We start from the raw sequence: 16,831 nt of genomic DNA, 5'->3' as shown, positions 1-16,831 counted from the left end.
CGTTGGTCCGTTCTGAAATATTGTAGGGTTCTCTGCGGCATGTCTGGATTCTCCAGAGGATGACTATTTGTTTGGGACTAGAGGGTTGTGCGATTTTTTGAGAACATATCTGGATTTTCTGGGATTCTTCACACAGTGACAGGCTCAGCTTATGATGGACGGGAGCCAGCAGACCTGCACTCATCGTCTGATTCATTGGCCAATCCCAGGAGGCAGGGTTTGTAGGATGGGTTGGGGTGTATCCAAGCGAGAACTGCAATGAAGGGTTGAACATCCCTAGAAATTGGAATGACCTAGAGGAGCAGGAGTCAGATTGCCAGCCAGTTAAGTTGGAATAGGTGCAGTGAGGTGTCAATCCCAGCAAAATTGGGCATCATGTCTCCCTTGGGCTGTATTACTGGGAATATGGGGAATTAAAATGGGTGATCATAGTCAGTGTAGACATGTTGCGTGATCAATGTCTGTCTATCTGAGGATGTGATTCTGTACAATCCAGTGATGAGGAATCAGAGCCAGTTCTGAACTCTGAAACCCGACGCGCTCTCTGTCTCTGCAGGGATTGAAATAACACTGGAGATCCAGAGGGACATTGGAGCAAAGGCGCCCCTCAAGGAATTCAAGGAGAAAATGCTGACTGACAAGAACTATCAGAACAAGATCGTTCAGCTGAGGGATGCTGTGGAGACATTTGCATCCAAGTTCCCAATTCCTGGATTGCCTGATATTTAAGTGTGTTGGCCATCAAGGAAACAAATCACCTGTCTGAAAGGGTTTAAAGAAAAATTCCAACAGGGCCAATGATTTCGGCATTTCCTATAGGAATGCTGTTCTGTCCTTTAATTCTCCACTAATTATAGAGTTCTACGGCGTGGAATCTGTTCACTTGGCCAATGGCGTCTGTGCTGACCAATGGCCATCCATAATTGTTAACGCCATTTTCCAGCACTCAACCTCATAACCTATTGTGCTTCAGTGATTCAGGTGCTTGTCCAAAGACTTTTTAAATACTATATTTACTCTGCTTCTACTATTCTCTCAGGCAGGACATTTCAGTCTCCTGCCTTCTCCTGGGGCTAGCGCCTTGGGCCATCTCTTCAAGTCAACTTCTGTCTTGTAGAAGCAATAACTTTGATCACTGCCCCTCCCTGGTGTCCTTTGTTCAACTATTAGCAATAATGTCTTTATCTGCTATGGACCTGGCCTCCTGTACGTGGAACTCCAAAGACTGCAGTTGCAGGAAACACTCAGCAGGTCGGGCAGTGTAGATGGAAACAGACCCAGAGTTAATGTTTCAGGTCAAGGACCCTTTGTCAGAACAGCTAACACCATTTATCGTACTACAGGTGCTGCCTAATCTGCTGAGCATTTCTAGCTATCTTCTTAGTAGCTAATTTATAAAATCCTTTCTGTAACCCATTTACCTCTTAACATGCTCTCTTCATTTTAGGCATCCCTTTCTCCCCAACCAAGTATGCAACTAACCACCTTTGGGCTCAAAACTGCAGTGAATTCATGTGTATCATCAGAGGATAAGGGCTTTGGATGGGTGGAAGGAAGGGAGGATCATGGGAAGACCCTACCAATTCTGAGGAGGCCGCATCCCGATGCAGATACAGCAGGTGACCCCAACAGGTTTGCAGGTGAAGTGTTGCCTCACCTGGAAAGACTGTTTGGGGAAGGGATTTTACTGCACTTCTAAAGGTGGTTGAAGAATAGGTACGAGGGTCTCAACAGATACCAAAGTCTAGCTTTCCTGCAGATCCCAACAATTGGAGCTTCCAGGACAATGTCCCCTGTACAGTGCTCCGAAAGGAATGTTGGACATTGTTCCTATATTTTGATGACTTGCATCGTGGAGTGCCTGGAATTTCCCGAGTGATGCGATGTGTCTGGAAATGCTGTAACCACGTTCCCCTCAGGAAGGATTACATGAATGAAAACTTACTTTTCTTCAGGGTGAACAGTGCAGACCAGGGTGGTCATTGAATCTGATCTTAATAGATTTACTAGATTTAAAGATCTGTTTTGTTTTCTCAATATTCAATCATCATCCTTGTTTAACCATATAACAATCACAGCATGGAAACAGGCCATCTCAGCCCTTCTAGTCCATGCTGACGTTTACTCTCACCTAGTCCATGCTGACGCTTACTCTCACCTAGTCCCACTGGCCCACACTCAGCCCATAATCCTCCAGTCCTTTCCTGTCCATTTACCTATCCAATTTTACTTTAAATGACATTACTGAACCTGCCTCTACCACTTCTACTTAAAGCTTGTTCCACACAGCTACCACTCTGAGTAACGAAATTCCCCCTCGTGTTACCCTTAAACTTTTGCCCCCTAACTCTCAAATCATGGCCTCTTGTTTGAATCTCCCCTACTCTCAGTGGAAAAAAGCCTATCCATGTCAACTCGATCTATCCCTCTCATTATTTTAAATACCTCTGTCAAGTCCCCCCTCGACCTTTTTTTAAATGTGAGAACACATTTTGATTATTATCACAGTCAGTTAGGAGTTTAAGATGTTAAGATTAGAGAATCTGGTCTTTCCTGATTCTTTCACCTCCTGTACTTCCCTTTTCCTACTTGATCAGCAACCTGTTCACCACCTTGCACATCCAGACTGTCCAACATGAACACTGTCACCTCCCCATCGCAAGCACATGGTAAGATCACTTGTACGTTTATTACCAGTCTTTCCTTGTTGCTCAGTTTAAATCCCTCCGATCACTGTGGGACTACTTTCTCGAAGGATGGCAGTCATTCATCCTTGAAGGAGTCCTGAAGAAGGGTCTCGGCCCGAAACGTTGACTGTACTAATTTCCGTAGATGCTGCCTGACCTGCTGAGTTCCTCCAGCATTTTATTTGCGTTGCTTTGGATTTCCAGCATCTGCAGACTTCTTCGTGTTGAAGTCATTCAAGAAGGTAGTTCACCACCCTGTTTGAGGTCAATTTGGGGATGGTCTTGTCAATGCCACCTACCTCTTCTGCACCAATAGTGCGTTTTCCTCCTGCAAATGAGAAATCAGTTATGTGTCCTGAGCCGGACGTTGTCAGTGGATGGCTCCTTGCTAAAGTTACAAAGGAACTGACTGCACCTGACTTCCACTGGAGATCAGCAGCTCCTCTTTCCCCTGTCCATAAGGTCAATAATGTCTTTCAAAGGGTCATTGATGGAACTTTACAGAATACGCTGTTACACTTGTTCATCACAATTAAAGCAATAGATGAAAATGTAAGATTTGTCATGTTATTTTTAAACAACACACCTTGTCTCTCTAGTAACTTTACAAGAACATGTTGCCGGGACTTGAGGGTCTGAGAGAGATGTTGGACAGGCTAAGAATTAATTTGTAGGAGATAAAACTGATGAATAAAATCATAAGGGGGCATAAATAGGATGAATTCACCCAGTCCTTATCCCAAGGAAAGGGAATCAAAAACCAGCGAGCATAGGTTTAATTCAAGTGAGAAGGAAAACATTTAAGTAGGTCTGAGGGACAATTCTTCACACAGAAGGCATGTATATGAAACAAACTGCCAGAGGAATTAGTTGAATCAGGTACAAAATAACATTTAAAGGACGTTTGGACAAGTACACATGCTAGGAAGTGTTTAAAGGGAGGTGGGTCAAAAGTGACTGGCTTGGGCGGATATCTTGATTGCCATGGACAATTGGCGGCTTATTTTCATGCTGTATTACTGACTTTAACTTCAGTCTTGTTTGAGAGCATGAAGCATCTTGATTTTGGATAGTAAGGACATGTTTCTGGTTAACTATTGACATTTGTTGGGGGAAAGGTACAAAAGCACTGTTTGGAAAAGACAAGGCATTGGTATTGGGGGGGTGTGTGTGTGTGTGTGTAAAATAAATAAAAAGTATTCACCCACCTTTAATGTTTTATTCTTTTACAACATTGAATTACAGTGGATTTAATTAGGCTTTTTTGACACTGAAAAAGACTGTTTACAATATAATCCAAATTAATTACAAATATAAAACAAAATAATTGATTGTATTAATATTCGCCCCCTTTAATGTGACACAAAAATCATCACTGGTGTAGCTACTTTGTTTTAGAAGTCATATAATTAGTTAAATGGAGATCACCATGTGTAATCAAGGTGTTTCAATTGATTGTAGTAAAAAATATACCTGTATCTGGAAGCTCCAACTGCTGGTGGGTCAGTATCCTTGCAAAAGCTATGCTATGAAGACAAAAGAACACTCCAGGAAGCTCCCTAAAAAGGTTATTGAAACACACATGTCAGGAAATTGATACAAGAATAGTTCTGTCACTGAAAATCCCTTGGAGTGCAGTTATGTCAATCATAGATAAATGGAATTAATATGGAACAGCTGTAAATCTGCCTAGAGCAGGCTGTCCTCTAAAACTGAGTGACTGTGCAGGAAGGGAGCCAGTGAGGGAGGCCACCAAGAGGCTTATGACAACTCTGAGGAGTAACAAACTTCAGTGGCTGAGATGGGAGAGACTGTGCATACAGCAACTGTTGCCCAGGTGCTTCACCAGTTGCAGCTTTGTGGGAGAATGGCAAAGAAAAAGCCATAGTTGTGGGAAAAAACAGTAAATGAAATCTTGGCTAGAGTTTAGCAGAAGGCATGTGGGAGACTCTGAAGTCAGCTGGAAGAAAGTTTTATGGCCTGATGAAACCAAAATTGACCATCAGATGTCAGCCAAACATCGCACAGCATCAAAAACCTGTGAAGCCTGGGGGTGGCTGCATCACGCTGTGGGGATGCTTCACTGCAGCAGGCCCTGGAAGGCTTGTGAAGGCAGATGGGAAAATGAATGGAGCAAAATACAGGGAAATCCTGGAGGAAAACCTGATGCGGTCTGCAAGAGAACTGTGACTTGGGAGAAGATTTATTTTCCAGCAAGACCATGACCCCAAACGCAAAGCTAAAGCTACACGGGGAATAGCTTAAGATAACAAAGTTATCGTCCTGGAGTGGACAAAGAAGAGTCCAGACCTCAATCCAATTGAGAATTTGTGGCCGGACTTGAGAAGTGCTGTTCACTCACAATCCCTGCTTGAGCAGTTTTGTAAAAAATGGGGAGAAATTGTGGTGTCCAGATGTGCAAAGCTGATCAAGACCTATCCACACACTCAGGCTTGTAATTGCTGCTAAAAGTGCATCTACTAAATACTGACTTGGAGGGTGAATACTTATGCAATCAGTTATTTTGTTTTTTTATATTTATAAATGATTTAGATCACTTTGTAGAAATCTTCTCACTTTGCCACAAAAGAGCCTTTTTCTGTTGATCAGTTTCAAAAAAAGCCAAATCCATTGTGATTCAATGTTGTAAAACACCTAAAATATTAAAACTTCAAAAGGTGAATACTTTTTTATAGGCATTGTAGATCCGTCCTGAAACAAGTTACTGCAGTTGGTCAGCGTGTGCAAACAGAAGAGGAAAAAGTTTAAGAGAAATTATGAATGCAATGGAATGGAAATCATCTGATAATTCTATGTGGAAATGTTTAGGAGGAACAATTGTGCCAACAAGCAGATCTGTGGTCTTACAACATCAGAGGCCTGGGTTCAACCCTGACGCTGGTGCTGTCTCTGTAAGCACATTCTCCCTGTGATGGCATGGGGTTCCTCTCACATCCCAAGGATGAGTGGTTGGTGTTAAACTGACCACTGTAAATTACCCTGAATATGTAGGGCTTGCTGGATGTAGTGTAAATTGGTAGTTGATGGTCAGCACAACTTGATGGGCCAAAGGGCCTGATTCTGTGTTGCATCTGTATGCCTCTGATTTATGCAGAGTAAACAAAATGCCGGCAGGATGCAGTCCATGGTGTCGGTAATTGTAGAGCAGAGCGGCAGGATAACAGTCTTCTCTGATCCTCTATCCACAATACTGCTGTCACCTTACTGCTTGATCCTTGGGCTGAAAGTCAAGCCATCTCCTACTCTAATATACTGAGTGTCATGGTCTTCACCATCTTCTGTGGCAGAGCATCCCAAGCTAAATCCCTCAGTGAGCCCTAGTTTCAAAACACCACAGCCAGGGGAACGTACTCCCTGCACTCAGCCTCCTCAGCCCAGTCAGATATTTGTACAGGAGAGAAATGAATTAAAGTCCAACACGGCCAACATGATGCAGTTTGCTAGAAATTTATTGCTTTCTTTGTAAAACTAAAGACTAAATAATTGGATTCTCTGCATAAAAGATACATAAAAAGTATGAAATAACACTCAGAAAAAGTTTATATTGGAAAGGTCATCTCCCCATGGAGAATGTTATTTAATATCAACACAGTGTGCAAGATGTAAGTGGAAAGCTGGGATAGGGAATTTTTGGACATTTCTGAAGAGTGGGCTGCAGCACTCCATCTTCTGAGCTGTTCCTTAACCTCAAGTATCCATTCTGTTTTCAAATCTTTGATACTTGTAACTAGCTCTCAGTTTTTTAATTCTGTCTCCATTGCCCCTTGAGATGAGAGGCTTCCCAATTTCCAATTCCAGCTTTTAACACATACTTCTGTTCTAGCTTGGCAAAGCTGAAAAACCTGTCAGAAATCTGAAAGAAAAGCAAAAAAAGCTGAAAACACCCAGCAGGCCAGATAGTATCTGGAGTAAGAGAGAGAGAGAGAGAGAGTGAACTCTTCATCAAATGGCAGTCAGCTTTGTTGGTTCAAATGCTGTGAACAAACTTTTCCTACTTTGGCGGCAAATTTCTGAGGTTCAGGAAGCTTGAATACAAAGGGGGAAATCATTCCTGCAACCAGCTAGTCTGCTGGCAAACTGAAGTCTACATGTTTGTCCCCCAGCTTGTTTTCTAGTGACACTAAATGAAGAATTTAGCAAGGGAAGCACTGCATATTTCAGAATGAGTTGACTATCATTCAGTGAAGCTCTCTCTAATGCGAGATGTTTTGTTAATCAGATCATGTGGATGAGCCTCAGATAAACTCTGCTATCTATGCAATTTTTATCCTTATCCTTTGATGGCTTCAACTGTGTAAAATACTGCTTCTGTTCCTTCCCTGCCAGTGCTTGAGAGCCTGTAAGATTAACGTTTCCTTCCTAGACTGATTCCTGCATAAAAGGGCTAAAGGGAACTTTATCAAACTCCTTAAGATAATTCATCTGTCTCCCCATGGTCATCAGCCCACATTCTTACCATCAAGCAGTTCAGTGTTAAAAGCTTGAAGAGCTAGAATGAATTGGTGGTTAACTTTTCTTTGCCTGGGTACTGTTAGGATGTGAGGGGAAGGAGGAATTAGACCACAGTGCATTTAACATCAACAGCCTGTAATAATGTGCAATCCACTCTTAATCACCAAGCTTTAATGTGTTTACTCGGGGTGAGGGAACATTGTTTGCCTTCAAGCTGAAGGCAATGACATGTCATACATGAGCACACATATACATGGGGCGTGCTCTTGTTCCACTGACAGGTTCAGCCCTATATATTTGTTACTGATCAATTCCCCAGTGATGCTAAGAGGGTAAAAATTTACATACATGGCAAATCCCAGAAATGACATGGCCATCATTAATTGAAGTTTTGCTTTAGTGTGAGGTATTTCAGTTGCCAAGTAATTTAGTTAACTATCTGGGTTAACAAGGCTTACCTAACTAAAGCAGCTGTGTCAGTTCAGTCACAGCATCCATGTTCCTTTTAATAATTAGTTGCATAGCAGCTGGAGACTAAAAAGTCACCGGCTCCTCAGCACAATGTACATTAAACATGCAAACGCCAGATGGGTGGGTCCTCCGTGCCTGGAATTGTTCAATAAATTTAATTTCTAAGGTTAAAGTTTCAATAAAGTTAATGCTTAACTGAAGCTACTTTCACAATCTGATTGGAAATACTTTTGCAAACAAGAGTTACTCTGGTAATGTAGGAACTGTGGCAGCCAGTGTGCACCGCAAGATCCCATTAGCTGGAGTATGATAATGTCTTAATAATTTGCTTTATCAAAGTCAGATAGAAGGATAAATATTGGCCAGAAATCTAGAGGGAACTCCCTGTTGTTCCTGAATGAACCCAAGAGAGCAGAAGGACTTCTTAAAGAGCATGCTTCCATGTAGTAAGATCTGGTCCCCTACCTTGAAGGTGCTCATGAGAGCTTGCCATGTGGAAATTGGCTGTTTCAGCTATCCATTTCACAACAGTAACTGAACAACAGAAAGGTAATTGATTGGTCAAGAATATTCTGCAAGGTCCCGAGATCATGAAAATAAGATTTAAAATCTAGTTCTCCCTTTAAATGGCCTGTTTTAATCAGCTTGTCTCAGAGAAAACATACAGTAAAATGGTCCGCCAAGGGCAACTGGACATCTGATATCCTGCTTCTGAAAAGCAACTTATGAGGTGTTCCTGCACGGCACAAACACAACAGTTAATATTCCTGGTCTTCTCAAACCCTACCTGCTGCCTCCATGGGGTCTGGATCAAAGCATTTTATCTTGTTAAGAGAGAGCTTGGGGTTTAAGAAAGAAGTTGTTCCTCCAGTTCTACAGTCAAGTACTCCCTCTTTGCCACAAGATTGTTTTCCCCTCCATTCTGGGGCTTCAGCCCACATTGGGCAGGATTGTCCTCACAGCTCTAACACTGAACCAAGCACCCTCCTCCACAGCCAGAGGGCCTTCTACTCCCTTCCCTTCACTCATGATTCCATTCAGTACTCCTTGCTGTAGACTCTGCTATGTTTTTCTGTTAATTACTTTTGTGTATATGGTATTATTTGATATATCTGTCCAGTTGCTTCCACTCACTCAGACCCGTTGTATGACCTCTCTGGTACTTCAAGACCCTTTCTTGCACAGTGATCAAAAGTCCCCACAGCCCACCTCCTCATTCTCACTCAGTTCCCTCAATCCTCCCTCCCACCATCTGCCTACATTTATTCCCTCAGCTCAGCCTCTCTGCATGTCATCTCTCTCCACAATTTCATCAGGTAAGGTATGGAAGATAATAACTCCTCATTAGTAATGACATTGGAACCTACAATTGAGTAAAATCCTTACCAATGAAAGATCTCACTATGGAAGGAACTCTAATCCATCTGAGGTTAAGGGTTCACCAGAGCCTGAACGTAACACATCCCACACAATGAAAATTAGGGCTCAAACATGTTACCTGCAGCCCCCCACTCACAGATATTTTTGCATTTTTAATTGCACAGCCAATAATAATACAACACCCACATCTCCCCACCCACCAAAAGAAAGGAAAGGTCAAGTACGTAACAGTTCTCCCTGTGGACAGGACCCCGGATCCTAGCGGAGGTGAAAATCCAAGGGTGCCCGCTGTTGTATCCGTTCCATGTAGTGAGGCAGTGGGTTTTCTTTTATGTACTTCTGGAGGTACCAGCAGGTCAGATGAGCACGCAGATCTTCCTCAACCACGAAGTCCAGGGCAGCCTAGGTACAGAGGAGCACAGCTAAAATGAGCTGGAGAAAGTGCACGAGACCAAGGTGGGCAGTGGTGGTGTGGGGGGGGGGGGGGGGGGGTTGGTGGTTATGAGAGGGATAGTAAGCCAAGAGGAAGAAATTAAGCAAGCCAGTAAAGAGAAATAATTAAAAATTCGGTTCTAACACCCTTCATCAGAACTGGGAAAGAGGAAGATGTTACGTAGTTTTCATTGAGAGGGGATTTTGGGGAAGAAATGTACAGAACAAAGGGAATGTTTGCAACAGGGTGCATCAAATTGGCTTACTATTGGTCAGATGTCCAAGAAGAGTTCCCCTGCTCTTCTTTGGAGAGTGTTACAGGGTTTTTATGTTCATCTGAGAAAGCAGAGAAACCTCATTCTATCATCTCAAAGTTCAAAGTAAATTTATTGTCAAAATACACACGTCACCACATACAATCCTGAGATTTGTTGTCCTGCGGGCATACTCAGTAAATCCAAGTGGGATCACAGGGTGGCCAAACAACCGGTGTGAAAAGACAACAAATGGTGCAAATACAAAATAAAATAATAATAAATAAATATTGAGAGCATGAGATGAAGAGTCCCTGAAAGTGGGTCCATAGGTTGATGGGACAAGAGAATTTGAATGAAATTATCTGCTCTGGTTCAAGTGCCTGATGGTCGAGGGGTAATAACTATTCCTGAACCTGGTGCAGTGAGCCCTAAGGCTCCTGTACTTCTTCCTGATGGCAGCAGCGAGAAGTGAGCACGTCCTGGATGGTGGGGGTCCCGATGATGGATGCTGCTAACCTGCGACAATGCTCTGTGTAGATTGATCGGTGGTGGGGAGGGCATCACCCATGATGGACTGAGCTGTATCCATACTTGTAGGATTTTCCATTAAAGAGCATTGGTGTTTCCATACCAGGCTGTGTTGCAGCCAGTCTATATACTCATCACACATCGACAGAAGTTTGTCAAAGTTTTAGACCTCATGGTGAATCTACGCAAACTCCTTAAGGAAATAAGAGGCACTGTGTGCTTTCTTCATAACTGCACCTGCGGGCAGATCCTCTGAAATAATAACACTGAGGAGTGTAAAGTAGCTGACCTTTCTCCACCTCTGATCCTCCGATGAGGACTGGCTCATGGACCTCTGGTTTCCTCCTCCTGAAGTCAATAATCATCTCTGTGGTCTTGCTGACATTGAGTGAGAGGTTGTTGTTGTGGCACCACTCAGCCAGATTTTCAATCTCCCTCCTATATGCTGATTCATCACCACCTTTGATTCAGCCAATGGCAGTGGTGTCATCAGCAAATTTAAACACGGCATTGGAGCTGAGCTTAGGGACACAGCGTAAAGCAAGTGGAGCAGGGGGCTAAGCACACGGCCGTGTGGTACTCCTGTGCTGTTGGAGATTGCGATCAGTGCAGTCTGTGGTCTCACCTGTAGATCAGCAAATTAACAATGTATTAAACAGACAAGCATTTTTTATGGTGAAGTTGTGGTACATATCTAGCAGGCTAGTCAAGCAAAGAGGAAAGAAATTGAAGGATCTATGGATACCCAAGCCTATCACGGGAAATGAAGTATTCTGAAGCAGAGCTCCCGTTGTGATGCAGAAAGCACAACAGTGAGGTACACAGGAAACTCCACAGACAGCAGGATAACAACAGCTATTTTTGCTTTAGTGAGATTATTGATGGGTAAACATGATGCAGAAAGGCCTCTGACAAGACAGCTATCAACATCAGCAGAGGGAGGACACAATCAGTGAAAGATGGAGATATTTTGTGACTGGATGCATACAGTTTGGCGTTACAAGACATGCCATGATGTGAGGGAGGGAGGAAGTAGACTCATTGTCCCAATTAATTGGGCCAAGTGACCTGTTTCTGTATACATCCAGCATTCCCATGGTACCATGTTCAGAATCACAATCACCATCAGAATCAGGTTTTTTTAATTATTAGTATGTGTCGTGAAATTTGTTAACTTAGTAGCAGTAGTTCAATGTAATACATGATAATATAGAAAGAATAAATAAATTACAGTAAGTACATATAGATTAAAAACAGTGCAAAAAAGAGAAATATATAAAAAAAACAAGGCAATGATCATGGGTTCAATGTCCATTTAGGAATTGGATGGCAGAGGGGAAGAAGCTATTCCTGAATCGCTGAGTGTGTGTCTTCAGCCTTCTGTACCTCCTTCCCGATGTAACAGTGAGAAGAGAGTATGTCCTGGGTGATGGGCATCCTTAATAATGGACGTCGCCTTTCTGAGGCATTGCTCCTTAAAGATGTCTTGGGTACCACAGGGGCTAGTACCGAAGATGAAGCTGACTAATTTTATAAATTTCTGTAGCTCCTTTTGGTCCTGTGTAGCAACTCCCTCCCCCCACACCCCATACCAGACAATGACAGCCTCTCAGAATGTTCTCCGTGGTGCATCAATAGAAGTTTGAGTGTCTTAGTTGACAAACCAAATCTCTTCAAGCTCCTAATGAAATATAGCCACTGTCTTGCCTTCTTTATAGCTGTATTAATATCCTGGGACCAGCTTAGATCCTCAATGATTTTGACACCCAGGAACCCTCAAATTGCTCACCCTCTCCACTTCTGATCCCTCTCAGGATTTCTTTATGTTTCCTCATTTTACCTTTCCTGAAGTTCATAATCAGCTCTTTTGTCTTACTAACATTGAGTGCAAGGTTGTTGCTGCGACACCACTCCACTAGTTGGCCAATCTTGCTCCTGTACGCCCTCTCATCTTCATCTGAGATTCAACCTACGATGGTTGTATCATCAGCAAATTTATAGATAGTATTTGAGCTATCCCTAGCCACACAGTCATGGGTATTTAGAGAGTAGAGCACTGGGCTAAGCACACACTCTTAAGGTGCATCAGTGTTGATCGTCATCGAGGAGGAGATATTATCACCAACTCGCACAGATTGTGGTCTTCCAGTTAGGAAGCCAAGGATCCAATTGCAGAAGAGGGTACAGAGGCCCAGGTTCTATAATTTATCGATGAGGATTGTGGGAATGATGGTGTTAAATGCTGAGCTATAGTCAACGAACAGCAACCTGGTATCGGTGTTTATATTGTCCAGGTGATTAAAAGCTGTGTGAAGAGCCACTGAGATTGCATCTGGCAATAGGCAGATTGCAGAGGGCCCCGGCCCTTACTGAGGCCGTTCATTCTAGACATGACCAACCTTTCAAAGCATTTCATCACCATCTATATGAGTACTACTGGGCGATAGTCATTAAGACAGTTGGTTGTCACAGGTTTTCAGAGCCTTACCAGCTACTCCGTCAGGGCCCACCACCTTGCAAGGGTTAACCTTAAAGGTAGCCTAACATCAGCCACCGAGACAGAGATCACAGAGTCACCAGTGTTACAGATTCAAGCAACAATAAATATATGAATGAGGCAGGGGTTTTTATAACAAATAACACGTTTATTAAACACTGAAAACAAACCCCCAAAAGTAAACAAACCACTAACGTAACTGGAAATCAGCTGCTGTGCGGCAGCTTAAACAGTTCTTAAAGCGATGTTGCAAAAACAGTTCTTCAAAGTAGTATTGTAAAAGTTCAAAATGCTCACAGTCCATTTAAGGGAGAGACTTGTTTAAGATGATTTAAATTCCCTTTCACGTCGTGTTGCTTCGGTTCCCAAATCGAACTTTTCCCACGAAGAATTTACGTAGATGGACAAATGGAACGGCTTAACGGCACTGACCTTTCCTTTACAGAACTGTTCCCAATCCTTTCTGCTATTTCACAGGGATTAACATGAGAACAGTCAACAAATTCCTTCTGAATGAGAATCAAACAAGGTCAAACCTGTTTCACCGTCGAAATCGATTCTCCTCGATCTTTAACTCCTGAACTCCGATCTTCACTCTCCACTGACTCTCAACTAGCAGTATTATAAAGAAACTGCTGGCAATGACCTTTTAGACTTTGGGCATTAGATAAAACTTCATCTTTCAACTAAACTGCGTCATAACGTTAAATCACGCAATGGCATGAAGTCAACATGGCAAATCCAGCCACGAACTGCCCCTCCTCACAGGGAGGGGTCCTCCTTTTATACCCTGTAAAAAAAACCTGTCACATGACCTCTAATGGCGGGAAAATGACGTCACTCCACCATCACAAGACCATTACTCAAGTCCAGTATAGCTTCAACACCTGTCACGTGACAAGCACACCACTGTCACGTGTCACGGGTACGTAACACCAGGTACTGCAGAGACCTTCAAAGCTGTAGTTATACTCTTCCTTTCATAGCGAGCATAGAAGGCACTCAACTCATCTGGTAGTGAAACATGGCTGCCATTCATGCTGTTGGGTTTTGCTTTGTAGGGAGTAATGTCTTGCAAACCCTGCCAGCGTTGTCGTGTAACCAACGTCGCCTGCAACCTCGCTCAGAATTGTCTCTTTGCTTTTGAAATAGCCCTCCGCAAGTCACACCTGGTTTTCTTGTGTAGACCTAGGTTACCACATTAAACATGTTTTAATAAGGTAGGTAACAACGGGTGCATAGTCATCCAGATTTGAAGATGAATCCCTGTTGTAGTTGTTGTGGTTAAGTTGCTGGACTGGCAGTCAGAGTCTGGAGCAGGGGTTCCCAACTTGCAGTTCACTGCTCCCTTGGTTAATGGTAAGGCTCAAGAGCATAAAAAATGGTCAGGAACACTTGGATACAAAGACATTTTGAAATCAGCTGGAATATAGTTAAGAAAATCCTGCACTTATTAAGTGTGGCACAGTGGTGCAAGCTTCCATCTCACAGCTCCTGTGATTCAAGTATAATCCTGACTTCAGGGGCTCTCTGAATGGAGTTTGCATGTTTTTCCAGCGATTTCCCCAGCTGTTCCAATTCCCTCCCACATCTGGCTGGTAGATTAACTGGCCACTGTAAATTTCTGTCAGTTTGTGGGCAAGTGATACGATCTGGGGGTAAAATGGGAATGTGGGGAGAATAAGATGAGTCTGAAAAGAAATGGATTCTTGAATATTGGCACAGACTCAGGGGGCTGAGGGACTTGTTTCTGAGCTGTATCTCTCAATCGCTCCCGGCATCACTTGGTGACTGACAAGTGTCTGATTTGTAAGTATCTAATCTCATATATTGAGATCCAGCCTCCCCTTAAACGATGAGGACTCCCTGTGAGAGCAAGTTCCTCATTCCAATCAGCCTCCGGCTAAAGACATTTCTCCTGAATTATTTATAGATTAATTAATAGGACTGTTGAGTGATTAAAGGAAATATGCAGTATTAATTGTAAATTCAATCTTATTGTTAAGCAATAATAACAACAGTAGTTTGGGGGTTAAAGGAACAAGTATTTTTTGAATGTAGTTTAACAATCTCTGACGACACTAAAATTTCCATTGTTTTCAAAGTCTGGCCCCACCTTGAAGTTTTTCCAGTGTTACAACCCTCAGACCACAGTAAGCTTCACACATACAGCCAGTTTCTTCTCTCATCTGCAGACAGCCCCATGGTCCGTGGTCAAAAGGACTGGGATACTCCCAGTGCTGAGATGGGGGGACGGATAGGGAGAGGAGGCATCATTCCATCATTCCTAGTGCAGAAACAATGAACAGTCTGCTGGAGCAGCTCAGTGGGAAGAAATGGATTGTTAACTGCATCAGGGTTTCAACCCAAAGTGTTGACAATTTCTTTCCTTTCACGGATGCTGCTCAACCCGCAAAGATCCTCGATTCTGCACCAGATTGGCCGTTGCTCCTGATTCCCGCATCTGCAGTTTCTTTGGTCTCCAGGTTGGAACAGAGCTGTGCCCTCACCCACTATATTCCAATCTCCCCTCTACTCTTTCTACACATTCTCTGTCCATTCTGCTTCCTTTCACCCACCTCTCAAATTCCCCTTACCTTCTCTTCCTTCTTGCTTTCACCACTTTCCCATTCACTCTCTCTCCCTTTCTCCGCAATATCACACCACCACTCTGCCTCCTCTTTCTACTTAGCCCTCCCTCTTCCATCCCTTTTACCCTCTGTTATTTCTCTTTCATCCCTCTACCCCCTTCCTCTCCTCTCTCTTCCCACATTCCAAGGCACTCACTCATTCTCGGTGAATCTGCCTCATTGGTAGTGACCACCTCCTCTGCTCAGATTGCTGATCGGATGGACGCTTTGCACGATCCTGCCCTGACAATAGCATGCCATGCCCACAGACCTCTCTATCTCTCTGATTTCTCCTTCACTGTTATTTTGGAGCTCAGTGTATCTGCACCTTATCTTCTGACTGCTCACACCCCAGCAGACCAGCTTCAACACAAAGTTCAAGCAACAGTTCCAGATGGCAATTATGATACCTACATCTTATATCCTGTGTCATTTCTTGACTGTTAGCCTGTTTCATCACTGCTTTTGTTACTTAATCTCACCTACCCTTCATCCTAGTACAGATCATCACATATTAGTTGGCTCTTTCCCATCCACCTCTCCCCTCTTGTGTTCATTTCTGTCTCACTTCCAATGAAAGATCAACACTGCCTTTGTCTTCACTGGTGCTGCCTGATCAATCAAGATTTTCCCTGTTTTACTCACATCCATTCCATTGCCTGATTCTCCAACTACCCAAGGTGAGACTAGTTGAGGACTCACCAGCTGAGTTCTCTAGCATCTTATTTTCTTGTATCTCCAAAAGCAGGGATAATTCTGAAAAGACTTTTCAGATGCTGAGGTTATAAAATAATTTGTAAAATGGGGTGGAGTTTGTTAGGTGTGTTCAGGAAGGTTTCTTGACACAATATGTAGATAAGTCTACAAGAGGAGAGGCTGTACTTGATCTGGTATTGGGAAATGAACCTGGTCAGGTGTCAGATCTCTCAGTAGGAGAGCACTTTGGAGATAGTGATCACAATTCTATCTCCTTTACCATAGCATTGGAGGGGGATAGGAACAGACAAGTTGAGGAAATGTTTAATTGAAGTAAGGGGAAATGTGAAGCTATCAGGCAGGAACTTGGAAGCATAATTTGGAAACAGATGTTCTCAGGGAAACGTATTGAAGAAATGTGGCAAATGTTCAGAAAAGAAGAGCTTACAAAAGGTTCAAAAAACTAGGTAATTATATGAATCTAGAAGATTATAAGGCTTGCAGGAAGGTGCTTAAGAATGGAATTAGGAGAGCCAGAAGGGGCCATGAGAAGGCTTTGGCGGACAGGATTAAGGAAAACCTGGAACCAAAGGAAATAGCTAAGGTGCTTAATGAATACTTTGCTTCAGTATTCACTACGGAAAAGGATCTTGGCAATTGTAGGGATGACTTACAGCGGACCGAAAGGCTTGAGAATGTAGATATTAAGAAAGAAGATGTGCTGGAGCTTTTGGAAAGCATCAAGTTGGATAAGTCACTGGGACCGGACGGGATGTACCC

General features: G+C 43.1%; 2 protein-coding genes across 6 annotated transcripts in view; one reads left to right on the top strand and one right to left on the bottom strand.

Annotated features, from left to right (window-relative positions):
* The window catches only part of shmt1 (serine hydroxymethyltransferase 1 (soluble)), a 57,825-nt gene extending 56,356 nt beyond the window's left edge, over positions 1–1,469 (top strand). For all 5 annotated transcript variants that reach the window (XM_059979770.1, XM_059979772.1, XM_059979769.1 and 2 more), the window contains one exon: positions 557–1,469. In XM_059979770.1, the coding sequence (XP_059835753.1) occupies positions 557–729 (173 nt within the window). In that variant the 3' untranslated portion in view covers positions 730–1,469. The remainder of the gene's footprint in view (positions 1–556) is intronic.
* A 4,670-nt stretch (positions 1,470–6,139) lies between these two features.
* natd1 (protein NATD1) overlaps positions 6,140–16,831 on the bottom strand; it is a 39,887-nt gene continuing 29,195 nt past the window's right edge. Inside the window, exon 3 of the mRNA XM_059979774.1 lies at positions 6,140–9,413. Coding sequence (XP_059835757.1) covers positions 9,270–9,413 — 144 coding nt within the window. The 3' untranslated portion in view covers positions 6,140–9,269. The remainder of the gene's footprint in view (positions 9,414–16,831) is intronic.

The sequence above is a fragment of the Hypanus sabinus genome, chromosome 9 (assembly GCF_030144855.1).
Source record: "Hypanus sabinus isolate sHypSab1 chromosome 9, sHypSab1.hap1, whole genome shotgun sequence".
Taxonomy (NCBI): Eukaryota; Metazoa; Chordata; class Chondrichthyes; order Myliobatiformes; family Dasyatidae; genus Hypanus; species Hypanus sabinus.
Note: the sequence above shows the minus strand (reverse complement) of the source record. Positions and strands in the feature narration are given on the sequence as shown.